We start from the raw sequence: 22,531 nt of genomic DNA on the forward strand, positions 1-22,531 counted from the left end.
ATTTATTGTTAAAATTTGTGTATGCAATGTTTTAATTAGACTCATGAAATACATCCAACCATTCTTCAATAGCAAGATCCCTTTTAAACGATTCAATGTTATTTTGAGATTCTTTTCTATACATTGTCGATTTGAGTATATTTTCTTTTGGAATATCATTATCGCAAAATGAAAAAAACGGCAAATGATCCGATATATCAGATATTAACAATCCACTGGTAATATCTCTGTTTAATATATTTGAAAAAATATTGTCGATAAGTGTTGATGAATGGCTATCAATTCTGGTCGGTTTATCTATATGGGGATAATAGCCAAATGAATGCATTGTGTGTAGGAATAAATCATGTTCATTATTTTGGAATAACAGGTTGATGTTAAAATCACCCATTCAATATATTTGTTTCTTTTCTAATAGTATGAAGGCACGTTTCAAGGTCTTCACAAAATAAATTTACTTTATCATGACGGGGTTTATAAATCAATCCAATAATTATATTTTTGCTTTTTGGCTTCGTGATTTCTATGAATAAAGTTTCACTCTGTTTTAATGATATTTATTTCCTTATTTTGAATTGTAAATGTTTACTGATGTAAAATGCTACACCTCCTCCTCTTTGATCTTCCCGGTCACGCCTAATGAGACTATAATTTTTCAAACTGAATATGTTAGGTGAAATATTGTGTAGCCATGTTTCCGTGACACAATGGAAAATTTGAAATTGTTTAAAGTGAGAAGTAATGATTCCAATGACTCAACATTTTTGTTCAAACTACGAGCATTAATATGAAGCAAACTGAATTTATGTTCCATGTCTCTAAATCTAGAAGTAAAATCTTCGGTTGAGTAATAGTTATTATCAGATGATATATTGTTTGTATTGAAAATAGAAAAAAATGTCCATGTCATTACTCAGGAGGATAATTTGATATTACCAAAAACTTAAGATTATTGGTATGATGTGTGATTTGTGTGTAAATTTTCTGTGTCATAACAGCAAGATGGTGGTAGTAATGGTGATGAGATGAAGAGAGGATGAAGTTTAAAAAAACTAATAAAGGATGAATGTGAAATCGAAATTGCTGTTGGTGATTATGACGATGATGATGATGATGAAAATGATGACAATGATGACAATGATGATGGAGGTGATGATTGGAGAATTGAAATCCTACAACCGGAACCTGAGTGACGACTTCATGAAACCCTTTTCAAATCTCTTTACATCAGTCATAGTAGGTAGAGTTTCAAATTTCATTATCGACAGCCAAGCCGATTGTTATTCTTATTATTGTTATGTGGAGCGTTGTGGCCCAGTGGATTGTCTTTGGACTTTGAAACAGAGGGTCGTGGGTTCGAATCCCAGCCATGGCGTAATTTCCTTCAGCAAGAAACTGATCCACAGTGTGCTGCACTCAACCCAGGTGAGGTAAATGGGTACCGGTAGGAAGTAATTCCTTAAAAAGCTGTGTGCGCTATGAACGCCTAACTTAGCCGGGTAATATAGGAGCGCCTTGAGCACCTAACAAGGTGGATATGTGCGCAATATAAATACCCTATATTATTATAATTATTACCATTATCATCATCATTATTATTATCATCATCATCATCATCATTATAAAGTTTGTTTATCAAATGTAGCCTCATCAGTGACGTACACTGTTCTGCCAGAGGGCCCTGCTATATTTAAACACATACAAACGAAAACAACAACAAAGGACTACATGATTAAAACGATACAAAAATAATAAAGTTTAGCGAAGAGTGTCTTATAACCTGGTTGAAGATCTACGGTTTCTCCAATAGGATAAAATACTAAGGTTGCAACCCTTCTTACTGCCGATGGAATATCATTCCACACAGTTGTACTGTGTACTAATATCCTTTTCTTTCCCTTCTGGTGTCACGTCCGTAAAACATTCCCCATAGACTTGTGTGTTAAAATGGCACTTTTGAAAAATTCATGAAAAATAAATGTGAAATTAGAGGGTCAAATGTTTACTACCTTTGGATAGGATATATACCTGACATTCCATATCTGACCAGAGAAGGGTATTGTAGCCAGCTCATGCTAAAAATAAATCGCCATTTATGAAGATAACTATGATGGGATCAAATTCATCAACTGAAACAGTAAAATAGCCCCAATTCTTCCGCCAGTCAAAAATAGTCCCAAATCATTGATATATCTCCCCAAATTTGGGCAGAGGAAGTTCAGTAGCTACCATTTCTAGTATCAGTGTTAGGTTTTGAATCATATTCATCCACTTTTGTCAATCAGCAATATCAAATTGAAAAAAAAAATCGAATGGGTTGGGTCGAACGAATATCTTTAGCCCTCCTGATGTAATTACGCTCATGGCACCTTCTCTGTTTAACATTTTGGTATAATGATCCCACATGATCCCACAATTATCAGCCTTTCTGATACGGTCGAGTGGGTGCTTGATAATTGAACAAACAAATCTTAAGACTGACCATTGAGTGTTAATTATAGGCTAGCATTGTAAATAAACCATTTCTTTTAATGAACAAGTTAGACTTTGGTTTCTACAACAAACAACCTCTTGACCATTGTGTATTCCCGCTACATGAATGATATACATTTTATACCTGTATGCCTAATACCAAACTGGACAACCGGTCACATCAAGCCTCACTAGTAACAAGCGTGACCGACGTTCAAAGCGTCACATCCGCGGAACTGTGCCGATTGATCCCATGCGTGGAAAAAAAAATTAATAAATATGAAAAACCAGCAAAAGATTATATCAACCGGATTAGGGGGTCTTATTCTCGGCATCACACTCCTGTATTTTCTTGTGACTGGGGCTCATGAGAGTGGTTTTGGTATCTGCATTTTACTAGGTAAGTCGGATATTTTATATGTTTGTGTGTGCGAATAGAATTGAACTAGTCAATGGGACATGAAGCGGCCATAAATTAATGTCTGAAATGCATGTAAATAAATATTCGTGAATGAATGGGTATGCAAATTGTGTCATAATTATAGTGAATGTCAGGCAATCCACGCGAAAGCATCGAAACATCCAGTCTTTCTCGTCAAGATATGATAAGTGTTATGCCAGTTTGATTTCACTCTTTCTATTCATTTGAACCTAGTCTGTCTGGATGGGCATGACCTCGAATAATATTAGTCTGTTTTGAAAGAATAATTATCACTCATCCATACGGACATATAATAAGGGGAGATGAGAAGATAACAAAAAACCTAATCACATATCTTGGGGTGACAAGCTTTTCCCCGGCCTTTTATGTAATTCCTACGGATACCTTGAACAATTTGTTATGCAAGAACATGAAGAAATATGTTATATATAATATATATTTTTCTCTCTCTTCTGTCGTTATCTCATAATAACAAAAATGAAATACTTGATACCTCACTTTTTTTATGCTGCCCGAAAGGGATATTAAATTCTTATTAAATCTTTGGGAGTTTCTAAGCTAGGAACAACAATCGAAAAATATTGTAACTCCCCTTTTTTGGGTTTATAACCGCTTTAAAGGGGGAATAGTTCACCCTGAAAACAATTTCGTTTTAATGAGAACGGAAAACAATACTTGGTGAAATAAGGGAGGGAGAGAGAGAGAGAGAGAAGGGGGTGTTGATTTTTTTGGTACTTAATATTTGACGTCATAGTAGATAATATTTTCTGTAAAATAAATTCCATGAATTTTCTTCAAACCTTCATTACTATTTCGTCCCTAATTTTCATTCAATAGAGTAATTTTGTTTCGTCAGGGTGTACGTCTCTTTTCGGCTCTCATGTTCCTATGCGAACAATAAACAATGATTTATTGAAAGGAGTTAAATTGCCAATCTCTACTCTATTGAAAAAAAAACAGAAAAATGAACACCAAAACAAAAAACAATAAGGAGGGGGGACCACCCCCCCCCAAAAAAAAAAAGAAAACACAAATGTAGAATCGTTTAAATGTATGCAATGTATGGCCTGAATTATCCAATAGAGCACAGTGTACATGGTAATTGTGCTCAATATTTTAACATAACGCGTCGTTGTGTAAAACCTAATTAAACAAGACTAGGTTAGCGACAGATTACCAGGGTTATGAATTCAAATGATTATGTATTGGATCACATTACCTTCAGCTAAAATAAGTACAGTTCTGCTACTTCTCCAATAGTATAAAATCAAATGGTCTACTATCAATTTGATCTAACCTGCCAACTGCCGTTTGGATTACTTATACTGTTATTCTGATTTTCATTTAGACCATGCACAGTTGTTGGTCTGATTGCCACTTTTTCAAATGGTTTATAAACAGTTTATATGACTATTATAGTCGTGTTAGAGTTCCACGACCTTTGCTCTGGCGACAATTTCTCCGCTGTAAATTTCACACACTAACGGAATTGCCATCTTCAACTGTTGATTAAACGCCATACCTTATCCTAGACCTACGATAGAACCCTATTGCAACCTTAACCCTAAATTTTTAACGGAATAACGCCCGGAGCAATTGTCGCCGGAGAAAATGTCCTGTCGCCGGTGTTAGACCTAGTGGATATAAGACGAAATGAGTATAACCTATTTTTAAATCGGATGAAATAGTTTATGGAATAAATGTCAGTGAATACAAATGATTAGTACATTTAGATCAATCGGCATTTTACTGATGTCTTTACCCATGATCATCGTGATGTTTTCATCGTTTCGGGGAATGGAGGCAACCGATAAAAATCAATGCAAACTAAAATAAACTTTATATACCTTTTCATGTGCTTATAAAATTTTGGGGAAAAACGATTCTCTTACTCTTTAAAACGGTACCCAAGGCTGAAAGTAATACGAAAATCAGACATTTAAACAACGGAAATTCCATCGACATCAGGCAAGGAAGCCAAGGTTAAGCTATGACATTTTCAATTTTGAATTTCTGCACTTGCAACAATAAGACGGTGATTTCAGTGAACTTGTAAATAAAAAATGAAAGCTTTATTATCATATCATGGCATATATACTATTGCTTAATTTCATTCATAAATTATCATTACAGAAGAAATCATCATTACGATCATAATCTGACTTTATGCTCTGATTCAGAATTGTGTTACTTTTGTTTTCTAACATCACCTTTTTATGTTTCATCGTCTGCCTGTCTGTCTCAATCAATTATTTCGTCTGTATGATGGGCAGGGACGGTGCTGATAGGGGTAGGTCTGATCTTTCTCCACATTGGAAGTTTCACCTGCTGCCCGTTTACCCCAGTCCCCCTCCTGGTTGTCAAGTACATCGTGAACTGGATTGGTGTGATTAAAACACGAAAATACCTGAGCTCATTCGAGCTAAGCACCCAAGACTGTAGCAAATTTCAAGGGGAGTTTCTACTCGAGAAGATCCGAAGCTGCAAAGACACTGTCTATGGCCAAGACCTCAACTTCAAAGGTATTTCTAGTGTTGAAGACTTCATCACCAGACACCCTCTGACATCGTACGAGCATTACCGCGAATACATCAAGCGAGTGGCAAATGGCGAAGTCGGGGTGATGTCCAATGATACTCCCGCCATCTTAGGCATGACGTCGGGAACGACTGGTGATGCAAAACTATTTCCGGTCAGTCAGGCAAACCTTTCGGACTTGATCGGAAGTGCCGCTGCAGTAAGTACGGTCTTGCAGAGTAGAGCAGGTATTGAAATGTCGGGGCCCCTCCAAGTTACTTGCTGCCTGCTGACTGGTGTGCCGAATAGTAAGTCCGCAAGTGGTATCCCGAAGGGACCGGTAACCTCTTTCATGGTGCCGGAAAACATCAAAGGGATTATTTTCTCAACTCCTCTAGTCGGTTACCAGATCATGGACGAGCCAACATCGATGTATGTACATGCCCTCTTTGCATTACGCGATAAAAACCTGTCATCCATTTGGGCACCATTTGCGTCATCTTTATACATATTCCTTCGAGTTATAGAATCTACCTGGAAGACATTGGTCCAGGATATCCGCCGTGGTTCAATCTCGAATAGCCACCCGTCTCTTTGCGACAAAGATCGTGGAGACATCGACGCCCGATTGTTCCCGATGCCAGAAAGAGCCGATGAGTTGGAGAGGCAGTTCGTGATCGGGTTTGAGAACATCGTGTCTAGGATCTGGCGGAAGTTGACTGCTCTGGGCGGGGCTACATCAGGGTCTATGCAAAGTTACGTGAAGCATCTCAAGAGATACACAGGAGGTGAGTATCTCCATGTTGCATGATGCATCATCTTTCAGTGACGTATCTACCCTGCCCCCACAAAAAACAACCCCCCTAAAAAACGAGAACACCCCCCGTTAAAAAAATCACGCAGACACAGAGAAGAACTAAGAATGTTGTGATAAAACCAGTTATTGGATGTATGAAGATCTTTTTTCTCACAAAATTCGCATTTCTGATTTTTGGATATACCCCAGAATTTCTAGAAATGTTCTGAAGGTTATAATAAAAAGGTAACACCCGATGTTTTGGACATTAAATTAACGTTTAGAATTTTCTTATTAAAGCTTTGTTACAAGTCATACTTGTGCTTATTTATGTGAAATATGTAATTTTCCCTTATGAATATGTGAGACCTAGTAGGATGCACATTGCTTACTCTGTAATATACGAGATATCCATCACTATAAATATGGATATGAATAAACCATTTATTCATATAATCTACAGATTTAAATAGCCATCGTTAAGCACGAGTTAAGATGTTCGTATTCATGACTATTGAAAAGATGTTTAAAGCTTTAAAAAAATGCAAAAGAAATAGTGATTACGGCATTATCGTTGACATAAATGCGATGATAGTGTGAACCCAATTGATAATTATATGGTGTGTTTTTTTACCATGGATGCTTGTAAACAAGCAATTAGAGGACCGACGGCTTAAGGTCCTCTCCGAGGCACTATCCACTAATGTGCATACGAATATTTGTACCTATAACATTTTGAAGGGGATGGTGTGTGGGATACATATGGAGATGACCAAAATTTGCAAATATATACATTGTCCAGAGTCACGGACGAAAATGCTGTTTTGATTCACATATTTTCCACAACGACTGCTTTGTCGTGACGGACTTCTGACAATAGATTATCTACGTTCCAGGAAGCATCTGTGTAGTGTTTGCGGAATTTCCCTAATATTATTCAACCATTCCTTGTATTAGTCTGGATTCTCAATCTTCTACAGATTTGCGTATCTTGTCCCGCTACTACACCTCAACCGAAGGGCTGATTGGTTACGCAATAGGTTTCCCGGAAGATGGCCAAACAGAATACGTGTGCATACCAAACGGACTCTTCTATGAATTTATTCCTGTTGCCCAATGGTAAGTGAACAGTTCTTTCGATGGAATAAGATCAATAAATATAAAAAAATATGAAATTGATCTTACAGAAATAGTTGATTCAATGAGTTTTTGACATTCACGAATATTTATTTTTTACTGTAGGTGGGAAAGGTACACCTTTAATTGGTGTTTCTTTCCTCATTTTCTCCTTCCTTCCTTCTTTCATTCCATCATCCATTTCTTTGTTCATGGTACATTTATGTCCCTCCCAAACACACCCCTGAACGTAAAAACGTGAATGTGTTATGATCAGTGGCGTACCTAGGATTTTCCACAGGGGGGGCAAAATCGGCCACCAAAAAAATTGACAAGCAAAAAAAAAAAAAAAAAAAAAAAAAAAAAAAAAGATCTTCAATGAAAAAATGAAGGTTTTCGTACCAGAAAAAAAAATACAAGCAAAAAAAAAAAAAAAAAAAAAAAAAAAAAAAAAAGGTCTTCAAGCTCAACAGGGGGGGGGGGGGCAATAAAGGTCTTCAAGCTCGTCAGGGGGGGGGGGCAAAAAAGGTCTTTTAAGCTCGTCAGGGGGGGCAGGTATATGTCTTTTGTATGGGTTGTGGCTCGCCCCCCTGCCCCCCCCCGTAGGTACGCTAGTGGTTATGATATTAATTTGCAAAGTGTGTAAATTGCATATTTTATAATAATAATGATAATGATAATGCTGATAATAATAATAACATCAACACCACCAGCAGCAACAACAACAACGGCAATAATAATAATATTCATAATAATAACAATGATAATAATTATAATAATAATGATAATGATAATATTCATAATCATAATAATAATATTCATATTAATAACACCAGCAACAACAACAATGCACATGATTTATAATTTATAAAGCGTCAAAGGCACAGGGTGCTCAAGGCCCATAGAGAACTAGAAAGTGAATTAAAAGATAAAAATAATATTTTTAAAACACTAAATCGGGATACAATTATTAATGTCTTCAGGAAGTCTGTTTCATGGTATAGGGCAAGCATGAGCAGATGACCCCCCCCCCCCCCCAAAAAAAAAAAAAAAAAAAAAAAAAAAAAAATTGGAATCATTCAGGTTGTTCAGCATGTGGTTTTTGTATAAAAGAGTAATAGAGGTCAGTGTTATTATTGATGAGTTAGGGTTTTAAAGACACCCACCTTCTGGTAAAGGACCTCGGACCTCTAGAGTGCCCACCCTTTCTCTCCCTCCCTCTCTTTCTCTCTTGCTGCATGTCAGTGATTTGTAACAGTGATTTTTTTATACAAAATAATCATTTATGAATATCCCTTCCATTTACATTTTATACCCTTTTTACACAGGATTTTCTTAGCCCCGGACTATCGCTAACCCCGTACTATCCTTAACCCCGTACTATTTTTTTTCATTTTCACACATGCCAAATTGTTATTGCTAACCCCGGATAATGAATGCTTGCTTTTCACACACGAAACTCGCTAACCCCGGACTAGTGGTAGCTCATCATTCACTCGTACCCTTTTTACGCACGCTATTAAAATTGTCTTAACCCCGTACTATAGGTGGGGCTAAATTGCCATTTAGCCCCACCTATAGTACGGGGTTAAGGGTTAAGCTTAGCCCACTTTCGTTTTACACTAGCTATCTTAACCCCGTACTATCGCTCTTAGCACCGCAATTGCTGGGATAACCCTGCTTTTTTGCAGGGCAAAATAATCCCGTACTAAAGTACCCTTTTTACACACGCTAAAATTCCCTTAACCCCGTACTATAGGTGGGGCTAAATTGCCATTTAGCCCCACCTATAGTACGGGGTTAAGCTTAGCCCACTTTCTTTTTACACAGCATTTTTGCAAAGTGGGCTAACCCCACCTATAGTACGGGATTATTTGGCCCTGCAAAAAAGCAGGGTTATCCCAGCAATTGCGGTGCTAAGAGCGATAGTACGGGGTTAAGATCGCTAGTGTAAAACGAAAGTGGGCTAAGCTTAACCCCGTACTATTTAGCCCCACCTATAGTACGGGGTTAAGGAAATTGTAGCGTGTGTAAAAAGGAATGAACCCTCAGTGCGCTCGTGAATATTCGTGAGCTACCACTAGTCCGGGGTTAGCGAGTTTCGTGTGTGAAAAGCAAGCATTCCTTATCCGGGGATAGCAATAACGATTTGGCATGTGTGAAAAGGAAAAAAAGATAGTACGGGGTTAAGGATAGTACGGGGTTAGCGATAGTCCGGGGTTAAGAAAATCCTGTTTAAAAAGGGTAAAGATGGGGTTAGCCCACTTTGCAAAAATGCTGTGTAAAAAGAAAGTGGGCTAAGCTTAACCCCGTACTATAGGTGGGGCTAAATGGCAATTTAGCCCCACCTATAGTACGGGGTTAAGGAAATTTTAGCGTGTGTAATATTTTTGTTTTCAGAGTGAAATGTGCATTGAATATAATAATTCCTTTGAAAATGCCCTCTCTTGGTAAAATTTAACCAAATTTGACCCCCAAATTCATCCCGTGTTTCATTTAAGGCTAGTCAATTTCTTGAATATGAAAGGGGATGATTAGGCTACATCTGCTTTTGATCGTCATGATTTGGTCCTATAATGGCATTGCATGATTTATGTGTACAAAAAAATGCAAAGGCTCATTGCACCCATAGAGCCGTCTATTTCCTGTGGATGCAATTCAATATCTGAATGAAAAATATTGCAATGGAGTAACATCATGATATATCGGGCAATAGATCACAGTGTGCTCACAATGTATACTTTGTGAACATATTATTCACAGTGTTAAAGGGATGGTCCGGGCTGAATGTATTTATAGCTTAATAAATAGAGTAGAATTCATTGAGAAAAATGCCGAAAATTTAATCAAAATCGGATAACAAATAACAAAGTTATTTAATTTTAAAGTTTAGCAATATTTTGTGAAAACAGTCGTCATGAATATTCATTAGGTGGGCTGATGATGTCACATCCCCACTTGTTCTTTTGTACTTTATTTATATGAAATTAGGTTTATTCAAATTTTTTCCTCCAAGAACTAGAAATATTGGATTGACAACTGATTTAGTGCATTAGATATTTATTGCTGCAACTTATTTCATCATAAGGGAGACATATTATTCACACAAGTATGAAATAATGAAAAAAATATGATTTTATGTAATAACATAAGAAAACGGAAAGTGGGGATGTGACATCATCAGCCCACCTAATGAATATTCACTGTTAAAACAGGGGTAGAGGTGCTAAAATTCAACAGAGCGAAGGTTTTTTCACACTGTGGACACCTCGACAGTGTGACTGCTCACAGCGTGCTTATTCATGGTCTACTTTACGAATATGTGATTCACACTGTTGAATTTCTCAAATTTGACAGTGTGAAGGTGATTTTGTTCCACGTAGTGTTCCACAGTGTGTACCACACTGTGAGACACTGTGTTCAATCCTGAAGTTGGTTCATTCCCATGTCATATTTGGAATGGTTGTTAAACCCCACCCTGGAACTATTTTTTTTTGTATTGAAAGACAACGGTACAGTCTTCTGTCATAGGTACAGTGTACCAGCCCCCCCCCCCTCCCGTGATCGCTCTGACTTAACTATTCATAATTATAATTTACCACATGACCCATAACCAGTCATGTACTCCTATACATGGTGATGTTGATTGTGATGGTTTCTTGACCCATTCCTTCCTAATTCAATATCACTTACACTCTCTTGGCATAATGTATTGCGTTATTGTTTTATAATTTATTTAGTGACGCTATGAATCCTTATACAGTGTTGATGGGAGATGTCAAAGAAGGGGAATATTATGAGGTGGTGATCACGAACAAAGATGGTCTATATCGCTATAGAATGGGGGATGTCATCCTTATCACCGGATTCTACAACAAAACCCCTGTCTTTCAGTTTCAATACAGGTATTTTCGATGGAATTTCCTATTTCAATATCAATGTATTCGTTACTAACTTCTACACCTAGCAACTCTTAAATATAATTTGGCCTCGGGTGACTCCAAAGTGAGGCGCAAACATGGGAAACCCCCGTTAGCATGGTGGTTATTGCAGCTAGGGGGTGTCCTAACAAAGGCTGGGGTAGGCCCAATTAGGGGTTACAAGTGTAAAGATCCAAAATAATCGCGCGATTGTTCTACGATCTCATGCGTCTGTATGCGCAGGCTTGTATCGAGCGGTATCGCAAAAAGATCATTGGAATTTTGTGTAAGAACTTCGTTTACATCGTGCGGTGGGCTTTCAATATCTGTGATATTGATTTTTTGTCAATTTAGCATACATAACGAACGTCATGCGACCTCTACACGATTATTGTAGTCCCAATCGCCCACCCCCCCCCCCCCGGCGGTGACCTTGAGATGTTTTTTTTTTTCGATTCCAACTATGATACTTCCATATTTAAACCGCCTGGATATTTATATTCGTACACGTAGCGTGTCATTAAATGTTGCCATTATTAATCCGCATCACCAAGTTGTCGACTTTATGACAGATGCAATTACACAATGTAGTCATGTTGTGCGAACGAGAAAGCAACGACTTCAGCTGAAGCTGATCTTTCAGGGGGAACCGCATGACATCGTATATATGTTATACGCCCCTTTACATTCTGATACATCGCGCACCTGACCAAAATTTATGTCAAATTTTGCAAGACTCTACTGTGGATCGAACGCACGATCTTCATTTCATGTGCCGGACACTCTACCACTAAGCCCAGATGCTCAGTTTTTACTTTTAATCATGATGGCAGATCGCTAGGGTGCCTAAATGACAACACAACGTCATGTTTTCGCAGATGAGCAGGCCACTTGGCTTCAACAAGAATGATTTGCTCTTGTTGCTGTATGTCAATCTTTACTTTGAAAACAAACATGATCGACGTTTGCCCTTGTAGGTCCAAGATAGTTAAGAAATTCAACTTTTGACCTCAATGGGTAATCAAGCTCGAATGTTCGGGTATCTATGGCACTGTTACGATACTGCAACAAATAACAATGAAAAATTATTTTTAAATTTGATTTCCTTTTTTTATTACAGGAAATAGATCAAACATACACTAAACAAAACAAACATAATGATCTTACGTCTTTTAAAGTGTCAGTTCTGATTAATCCATTCGTATATTCCAACTGATATAATTATATATATACATATATGTATATTATATCCGGCTTGGCTGGCAAAGGTTCTTAAATTAATGTCCACATTGCTGGCGATGATGAAATTTATGTTGAAATACGGCGAATAATAAGAGTCACTTTAACGAGTTGAAATGTCTGTGAAGACGATGTTGATGATGATTAACAGTCAATTTCAGCAATCCTTGGGTTGAAAAACGTACATTAAACAGGTTGATGATCTCGATGAGAACTGAGAATTCCTCTCTCAAAGTAACTGCAAACGATTCAATGATGGCGTCCAAATCCACAGAAGATAAATGTTGTATTTCAGTTGGAAATAAACTATGATCTGACATAAATCTGGTGTTAAACTCTGAGTTCTGATCTGATATGATGAAGAAAATGCCAGCTTATATAAATGTCCACTATTCTGGAAGCTTCTAGTATTGTCTTTAACAAGAAAGTTCTCCTTCTTTCCAGAGCAGTTCAATTCTAGATGAATCTTGAAGACCTCAGTGAAATAAACAATGTAAACAAAATAGCTAATCCTATTGTCCCTTTCCACTACCAGTAGGAGTCTCTATTGTGTGGCAGTCTCTATTGTTTATCTTAGTACATTTCAGAAATACCAACAATTACTTACACGTATTCAATATGGTGCCTAAAAAAAGCTTAACTGAGACAATCTTGAATGTTCTTATTATGCTATGAATATCCGTAAAGAGGATATAGCTAAATAAATGAATGTAATTGCTCTTACAATTGTTATATATAACAGCACCCTTTTGGCTAACCATTTGTAACCATTCTCGTTATTCGCGCAGACGAGGAGAACTTCTGAATCTTTGCTCGGAGAAAACATCGGAGGTAATGATAACGACTGCCCTCAACGACACAGCGAAGAAATGGGGGATTGATATGGCACAATATGCCTGTGCTGAAAGCCCTGTCTTTGAGGAGGCAACAGGTATTCTTTTTGTCCCATTTGTACTCGCTCCTCGCTTCCCTGTTCCTTCCTACAAAATGATACGACAACATTACTCATCTCAGGATAATAGCACACTCTTAAAAATGTTGGGCACCATACTGTCCACACACCAATAGTTAAATCTTAATCAAATTCTTGGTAGTTTTAATCCAAGAAGGTGTGCTTTGGGTGAAAACTACACAGTATTGGTTGAACACTACCCAGAGTTTGTAAAATGTTGAACCAGTTGTTGTGTGGAAAGTGTTGCCCGACATTTTAAGAGTGTAGATAAAGTACTTTACCGATAGAATAAACATTCCCTTGGGATATCCAAATTTTATGTTTGATTTGTGATACAGATTATACGTGCACGGGTTATGTTATAATGACTTTATACCAAACACAGTTCTAATTGTAATTGCAATTACAGAGGGAGAGGGGGGGGGGGGGTGTTATCTATTTTATTACTCATATCGTGTCCGATATATCAAGTGTTCATGAATAATAAAATGTGGCAAAATGAAAAAGGCTTGCTTATATATCTGTGACAATTTTCGTGATTACAATCATTGTTGGGTTGAGGTGTTTTAATTTCGATTTTTTTTTTCGTGATTACAATCATTGATGGGTTGAGGTGTTTTAATTTCGTTTTTTTTTTCAAACATACAAACATGGTCTATCACAGTTTATTTCATTTCGTTACATTATTCTCATAAAAGAAAAACAACTTCACTTTTCTTCACTGTACAGGAGGTAGCACATTTTCAAATTCTCTGTATTACGTCATTTTCATTGAAATATCTACTACCGATGAAAAGATGATGTCATCCTTACCGAGAGCCGGCAAGGTAAGGGTGTTAAAAATTATTTTTGGAATATTGCGTGGGATATAAATGTTAACCTATATTGAAATCCTTTTCCCTGTATGCTTCCATGTTGAAATTAGCATAATCTCTGAAGATAATGACGGTAAAAATAAATATTTATAAAGCGCTTAATCAATAAAAGGTTTATAGGCGTTGTATACTATTATCCCACGCCTGTTTTTTTTTCAAGGCTACCCTTTTCGGGCGTTCGTTTCAAGTAATTCCTTTTAAAAGCTTACGCATTTAGAACACCTTGGGGGATATTATCAAAATTAAACAAAATGAAAGTAAATCAAATCCTATTATTTACAAAGTACAACATCAATCATATAATGCGCTATTCGCATAAAGGCAGATTTTGTGAATCGATGCAGTTATATTCATGAAAGCTAGCTCGCTAGAAATTTTAATCACCTTTAATACAAATGCAGCGGATTATACCCTGAAAACAAATTTCATCACCACCGATTTTATATCTACAAACACAACCAGCCACAACCACACCCAGCAACATCCACATCCGAAATACATGTTTGTTCAAAATATTTTCTAGATATTATGTATATTCATGTGTTCACTGTTTTCTTGACGATTCAGTATGTTTTTTTTTTCTTTTCAAAGGACACCGTACAAATTTCCTAAATAATAATTGATATCATTTTGATATACTTGAGATGGATCGGATCAATCGCCCTGTAGGCCTAAGTACTGCCCCCCCAAAAAAAAAATAAATAAAAAAAAAATAATAATAATAATAATGATAATAAATAAAAATGAAAAATAAATAAATAATAATTGAAATTAATAACGAGCTATAACTCCGACACTGTCCTCTGTGTTAATTTCACTCACACTGCAGGCCCCTTGTCAAACGTGTCAAACGTCTGTGCGAATTCTTTTAGCAGAAAGCCTGCCGTAAAGGCACTGTGCCGCGCATCTTTTCGTAGCGGCTAGCCTCCATTCCCCTTGGTGTGTGTGTTTATGATTAAGTGTGAGAACAGGCATTAAACGGCCACTTGCGGGATTCCCGCGCGTAAGATGCGGCTCTTGCTTTTGACAATCTACATGAGACACTGTTTGGGCGTTGACTTGATTTAAAGGCCCCCTCACACCTAACCGAATTGCCTGAATATGCCTTGCGATGGCTGGCGAAAGGCACTTAAAAATAATCGTTTTCAATGATAACTGATAGTAAATCATATTAACCCTTCGTGTTTGGGTTCGTACACCTTCTAAACTAACAGCTGCGATCATTCAAATTAGTCCGGAAATTTTGAACATGTTTAAAATTTCCCGACGAATTGAAAAATCGTTGGTCATCCGTTTGAATTCGCATCTCTTATTTAGTCTGCGGTAATCGTTCGTTTATCGTTCGTGTGTTATTGTCGCGCAAAGTCCCTCATCGCGCTTTTGCCAAAGTGGACCGATCTCGAAAGAACCCTTAGTCCCTTAACGAAGCAACACTATGACAAAATATGAGTTGCGCTTGGAAACGAAGATACTATGACAAACGGATTTTGGATTGCTAAATTTTAATAGCGATACATACACGAAGACAAAGCTAAGATGTACTAAGACAAACTATGGATTGCGAATGCGAGCGAATGACCAGATAAATAATTTGGCGAGCTCTGAACTGCTCACTGTGACCTGCAACTCGCCACGCTACTCATATATAAACATTTCACCCCCAAAGTTTCAGTTTCTTCAGTTAAATGGAAGATGCAGCACGCCTAAGAGTCCAGTATTTACTGACAATGACTCGCTAATGGCATTTACTAACCAAGATGTTCATTGTTGTTTTGAAGGGAACCTATATAATGTTTAATTTTTTTTCTGATTTTAATGATTTTTTCGGTGTTACGCTTGTTTGGTGTTTCTAGTCAAGTTCACTAACTAATGAATTGGACTCGATCATTTATATTTGTTCAATTTTATGTTGATTGCTGTTTCATCATCCTATACCTGGGGGGGGGGGGGGCGTTTCATGAAAGGACTTGTCGGGCATTTTATCCGACAAGTACCAGTTTATCCGACAGTTACCATAGGAACAGTGCCTCTCAGCCAATCAGAATCAAGGAAAGATGTCAGATCTGACAACTTGTCGGATGAAAATATTGATGAAACGCTCCCCTGGACATGCCGCATGCGGAATAAAAATCTATTTTCAAAACCGTGAAACTAGAGTTAATTTAAGTTAGCAACATGATACGAGATATGTCAATATTCACAAAAATAGAAGAATATAGCTGAACATATTTACATCCCGAGGAGCGAACCAAAACCTACAAGAACGCCCGATCTATTCCCTCGTCTTCGTCTCTAATCATTGCTCACTGTTCGTTCTTCTTATTGGGTAATATCAACCCTTCGCTCGCCTTCAGCTGCAATTTACTCAAAGAGGTGAACTGAAAAAAAAAATCGTTATTATTCGCATGTCATATTTATCCTTCGCTTACCGTTCGTTGATAGAATTTGACAATAGTTACTGATCGCATGGTTTGACGGAAATTTTATTTGAATTCGTTGAATTCACGTGCATTTCGTGCATTTTTCCCATTCGTCAACCTTCGTCCGCCTACATTCGGTCAGGTGTAAGGAGGCTTTAACAGTGACAGCCCGCGAGACCGAAGGCCCGCGAGACCGAGGGCCCACGATACCGAAGGCCTGCGAGACCGATTTTTCCCCCCTTTATCGGGTGCCGTGGTCGAGTGGTTTAAGGCGCCTCGTTGCAGCGGCGTAACAGGTGCATGTTATCAGAGTGGGGAGGGGCAGAGCCAAATATTTCCCAGTAATTCCATCTAGAATTAGTGGCATAACTAGGATTTCAGTTTAGGGGGCAGTAGTGAGCACGGGAAGCGCGTTCCCGGGGGGTGCAGGGAGGGGAGAGTACCACGCCCTCCCGCGAGAAGCGCGGAAGGTCCGACCTTCCTTCGAATTGTTTTAATGAAAAAATAAGCTAAGATAGGATTGCCCATAATGAAGGTTCAATGTTCCAGGTGTATGTATTTTCATGCTATTTCCAGTTTTCTTGTTAAACATTACATGCACAAGATCATGAAGCAGAATTACCATACAAATAAACGTTAAATGAATAGAGTTAATGATGAACTAGTGTCAGTGAATTTAGGCAACGTAAGTTTATACTGTATATAGCAGAAACACCCCCTCCCTGCACCCCCCCCCCTAGAGAGCCGTTTCGTGCGCGCTAGCTGTGTCACTAATTCTAGACGGAGTTACCGGGAATCATTTGGCTCTTCCCCCTCTCCCCTCTGATAAACAGGCATACGCCGCTGCATCGAGGCGCCTTAAACCAATCGGCACCTGATGAAGGGAAAACAAAGTCGATCTCGCGGGCCGTCGGTCGACTGGCCTTTCACGTTTCTCGGAGACAATGCAGTCCTGTTAAAGAACTATTCTAATAAGAAAATGCTGATATCTCATTGGTTAATTTGTTCACTACGAGTTTGCTTAATTTGTTTCTTTGACTTTAGTTTAAGTACGAATTTGATGCAACACTACGCAGATCCAACGACTCTTATTACGACAACCAGCGAACGGCCGGTAAGTTGCAGACACCAAGAATCATCTTTGTCGATGACCAGGCCTTCTCGAGCTTGAGGGATTACATCCTGGATAATTCAACGGCTTCTGCCACTCAGATCAAACTTCCAAGGAAATTACGAAAAGTGGAATGGATCAAAGCTCTCCTAAAGCACGAATTAAATGTTTGATATTCATTTACAGATCGGCAAATTGTATTAATGCATGGTAACACAAAAAACATTTTTCGTAAAACACCTATACACCATGTACACACCCACACACCCCTGACCGTTTTACATACCCACTAATCTTCCAAGTTACTCACACGTGCTCACTTTACTCTCATCCCCCCCCCCCCTCCAATGTCACAAACACACATCCATCCGCAATACACACATACAATGAATTATGCATACTGCTCTTTTATACATCGTTATATCTGTATGGAACAAAATTTAATCAACGATCAAAGCTTTTTTTTTATTACTTTGTATTATTATTATTTTTTTCAAACAAGTGAACACCTAATTACCAATAATGCGTATAGCATTTCCATTTATTTGAATGTAGGATAAAAGAGCATTGTCGATTAAATGCCTTGCTCACGGGCATAGGTGCCGCGGCCAGGGATCGAACCCCGGAGTTTCCATGTACATAATAGTCAGGCGTCTTAGGCCACGAGGCCACGGCAACTCCACAGATTGAATGAATATTGAAAATGGGTAGGGGAAGAGCGCCGTCTACGTCAATTGATCTAAATCGTGTGTGATATGTCAGCAGATGATTTTATTTTGTAGACGCAAACATCTTATTGATTTAAAGGGGTACTCTACATGTAGGCTAACAATGATATGATTTGAATAGATAAAGGAAAATCAAACAAAACATTGACAAATTTGATCGAAACTGGAGAATAAGTATCAAACAGTGTCAAAGGTATGGCATTTTGAAGATTCCCATTATCTTGGTGAAACAGTTAATATGTGCATTGTCTTCATGAATATTCAGTGAGCAAACAGATGAAGTCATATCCCAAAATGTTATTTTGTATTTTATAACATGATATTATGTTTATTCATTTTTTTAATCTCCAAGAACTAGAAAATGGATTGACAAGAATATCTAAAGCATTAGATATTCAATGCTTCAACCCCTTTTAATTATAATTAATTACACATGTATGAAAAACATGAAATAATTATGATATCATGTAATAACAGAAGAAAGGGGAGAGTGGGGATGTGACATCACTGGCCTACTCAATGATTATTCATTACATTTTGCACATAACTGTTTTCAGAAAATATTGTTAAACGTTACAATTCACAAAATTGGTTATTTGAAGAGCTCAATTGAAAAAAGGATGATACCAAAGAAACGTGAATTTCCCATTAAAGGGGGAGTGAACTGTGTGTGGTCTCTAATTGACTGTGTGTTATAAATACATAGTCTTAAGCAATACGTTTTCAGAATACCACAGAGAATAAATTGACCTATAATTGTATTAGTATGGATAAACTGACATGTTTTGAGAGGTAAAGTAATTGTTTTGCTAGTTGGTAACATAATTATTGCAGTATAAATGTATTGAGTAGTTAATTAGCATGTTATCACTCAAGTGGGTCTATATTACTAGACTACACTAGCATTATGGGATAGGACACTGGCTAGCTATGAGTAGTTGAGGACTCGAGATGGCGCTATTGGTTCGTATATGCTTTAAAAAAGAAAAAAAAAGAAATGACAAAGAAAAATCACCTTTTTTCATAAGAGGTTGGATCCATTTTAGTTTGTTTGCAAAAGGGGTTAGATCCACAAAGTACATTTTTGGAAAATAATATTTAAAGAAATATATATGAAGACAGGTAGATTTCTTTTTTAACCAATTTTATGTTCACGTGGTAGAGTATCATGATAATTTAGTTTCGCATAGGAATATTGCAATATAAGAGAATGGAAAAAAATAATGATATTCTTGGAGTGGATCTAACCCCTTTGCAAACAAACTCTTTTGAGGAGGTCATTTTTCAAAAGTGGTTAGATCCATTTTTCATAAATTGTATTGTTTTTTTGTCTCAATGTATAAACTTTTAATAGCTTTATAAGATGATACCAAAGAAAGGTTGAATTAAAAAAAAAATGACTAAGAAAAATCGCTCTTTTTTCAAAAGGGGTTAGATCCATTTTAGTTTGTTTGCAAAAAGGGTTTAGATCCACAATGGTATTTTTTGGGGGAAAAAATGTTTAAAAAATACAGGTAGATCTCTTTTATACCAAATTTTATGTTCACACGGCAGGGTAGTACATCATATCAATTTAGTTTCTCATAAGAATATTGCAATATGGGAGAAAAAAAAAAGATTTTTCTCGGAATGGTCCAAAGTGAATCTAACCCCTTTTGCAACCAAACTCTTCATTTGTTTTCAGATTTCGATAAATTTTTCGACATTTTATTCGATGAAATTTTCTATATTATTTTATGTAGGTATATATATTTTTAGCCCGGAGTACCTCGTTAAATCAGACTCTCAACTAATCAATTTAAGTATTTCATAATTGTACATATTGCGTACCAGAGGAAGTCGCTGACAATGGAATACTTCCCGAATGCTCAACTAGATGACATGATTTTAAATGTCGTAGACGTTCTTAATGAGAAGTGTTTGGACGACAAAGATCAAGAATCATCACATTGTTGTCTGGACTAGCCCCACTGCACGATTCGTACACAGTGTAATATTTATGCTTGGTACAAAGAGACAAAATGATTTGACGATATATGGAGATCTTGCGTAGGGAATCAATGACCCAGGTAACTGTTTCCTATGCCTCTGGGTTGAGCACAGTCTCCCAGATGGTCACATCACATGTGACCCTCCGGTTCCCATATGTTTTTGTATTACCATGGTATCACAACCTGTTTCCCGTCCGTCATTGCAATACATATTTAGGGAATGCATGATGATTTGTCAAATTGAAGATACGGATTATTGAAAATGTCCTATTGACATATTGAGCTTGAATTGAATATGCCAATTCAAACGGAGTAATAAAAGTTGAGGAAACGGCAGTAACAAGCATTCCCATTGCATTTCTTATTGAGATTTAGGAAAAAATATGTCTACGTAGTAATAGGATAGGCCCCGTAGAAAAGGGGTCGAACCTTGTTTTTTTTTTGATATACAATATTTTTTGATGGTTTCTTGTCAATTCGAGGGTGCTCATTCCGAATCTGAATGATGCCACTCTTGCAACCTTGAGCATTTTCCGCAAATTGGCAAAATCTAATATGGCCGCCAAAATATGCAAATTACCCATGGAAATCATAAAATTGCCCACACATTAACTATATAATGCATAAAGTTGTTGTGCAGAAGTGGAATACTCGTTTGAAAAGCGATATTTGACAAAATGTTTATTTTATTGATATTCAAAATGGCCGCCATAACCCCTGTATACTTTATGTAGAATATGAATGGGGAAAAATAAATTTTGAATAAGAGCACTATTATTGCATGTGATTGTGACCTACGAGTAGACTACTGTCTGAAAACATGATTATTAACAAAACTATGTCCTTTGTATACTATTTAATGTGATAAATGCTGTATAATGATATTCAAAATGGCTGTCATAGACCCCTTATACTGTGCACAATATATTAAATGGGGACAAATAATTTTCACAACATTTGAATTTGCTTGACTATAAAATGCCAATAACTGCGAAATATTTTGTGTAACACTGTTTGACAACAATGATTTCTAACGAAACATTTAATTTCCCTTTCAATTTCGGTAATTATGCTGCATTTTGACATTCAAAATGGCTGCCATAGGCCCTATCTGTATTATGAACAAAGCGAATGAGGAAACTAATTTTCACAAGAGTAAGAACAATAAAATGAAAGTAATTGTAATCTACGAGTGAAATATTGTCTAAAAACATGTTTTCTAGCGAAACATATAATTTCCTTTATCATGCATGAGATAAATGATGTATTGTAAAATTCTAAATGGCCCATATGGGCCATTACAGTATTTTCTACAATGTAAATGGGGACAAATACTTTTGAAAGAATAAGGATTTGCCTGACTATGAATTCCATATAGTTCTGTTGTATAAGGAAAATATTGTTGGAAAATGATTTTTTATTGAAATATAGTATTTCCTCTCTCATGTAGGTGATAATTACTGTATTTTGACTTTCAAAATGGCCGCTACAAGCCCTTACTAAATTATGTAACATGCGTATAATAGGGAAACTAATTATCACCAGAATGAGAACCAAAAACGCACGTAACTATGTGATGTATAGGTAAAATGTGGTCTTGAACATGATTTCTAACTAAATACATCACATATTGGTCGAGAAGGTAATAAAGGCCTTACTTTGAAATTCAAAATGGCTGCCATAGCCCAAAGGAGTATGTACATTGTAACTGAGGACAGATAATTTTGACATAATTTTTACTATGACAATTGCTTAATTCTTATGCAAGTGTTAAGTATTGTCTGCACCCAATGATTTCTAATGAAATATATCATAGCTTGTGTCATAAAGGTGATGAATGCTGCATTTTAAGATTGAACAATGGCCGCTTTATCTTAATTTGTAAAAATGGGGAAAGATAATTTCCACAAAAAAGCATATTGCAGCCATTTTGAATTTTAGAATATAGCATT

The 22,531-nt window shown here is 36.9% G+C and overlaps 1 protein-coding gene across 1 annotated transcript; it reads left to right on the plus strand.

Moving 5' to 3' along the window:
* The first annotated feature begins 2,433 nt into the window (after positions 1-2,433).
* On the plus strand, positions 2,434-20,914 carry LOC129279896 (uncharacterized). The gene is made up of 7 exons (XM_064112243.1): positions 2,434-2,872; positions 5,188-6,219; positions 7,208-7,346; positions 11,084-11,248; positions 13,291-13,433; positions 14,184-14,281; positions 17,794-20,914. The coding sequence occupies exons 1-7, from the start codon at positions 2,752-2,754 to the stop codon at positions 18,031-18,033; spliced, it is 1,938 nt and encodes a 645-aa protein (XP_063968313.1). The 5' UTR covers positions 2,434-2,751; the 3' UTR covers positions 18,034-20,914.
* Positions 20,915-22,531: the final 1,617 nt, after the last annotated feature.

This window comes from Lytechinus pictus, chromosome 17, assembly GCF_037042905.1.
Source record: "Lytechinus pictus isolate F3 Inbred chromosome 17, Lp3.0, whole genome shotgun sequence".
NCBI classification, from domain to species: Eukaryota; Metazoa; Echinodermata; class Echinoidea; order Temnopleuroida; family Toxopneustidae; genus Lytechinus; species Lytechinus pictus.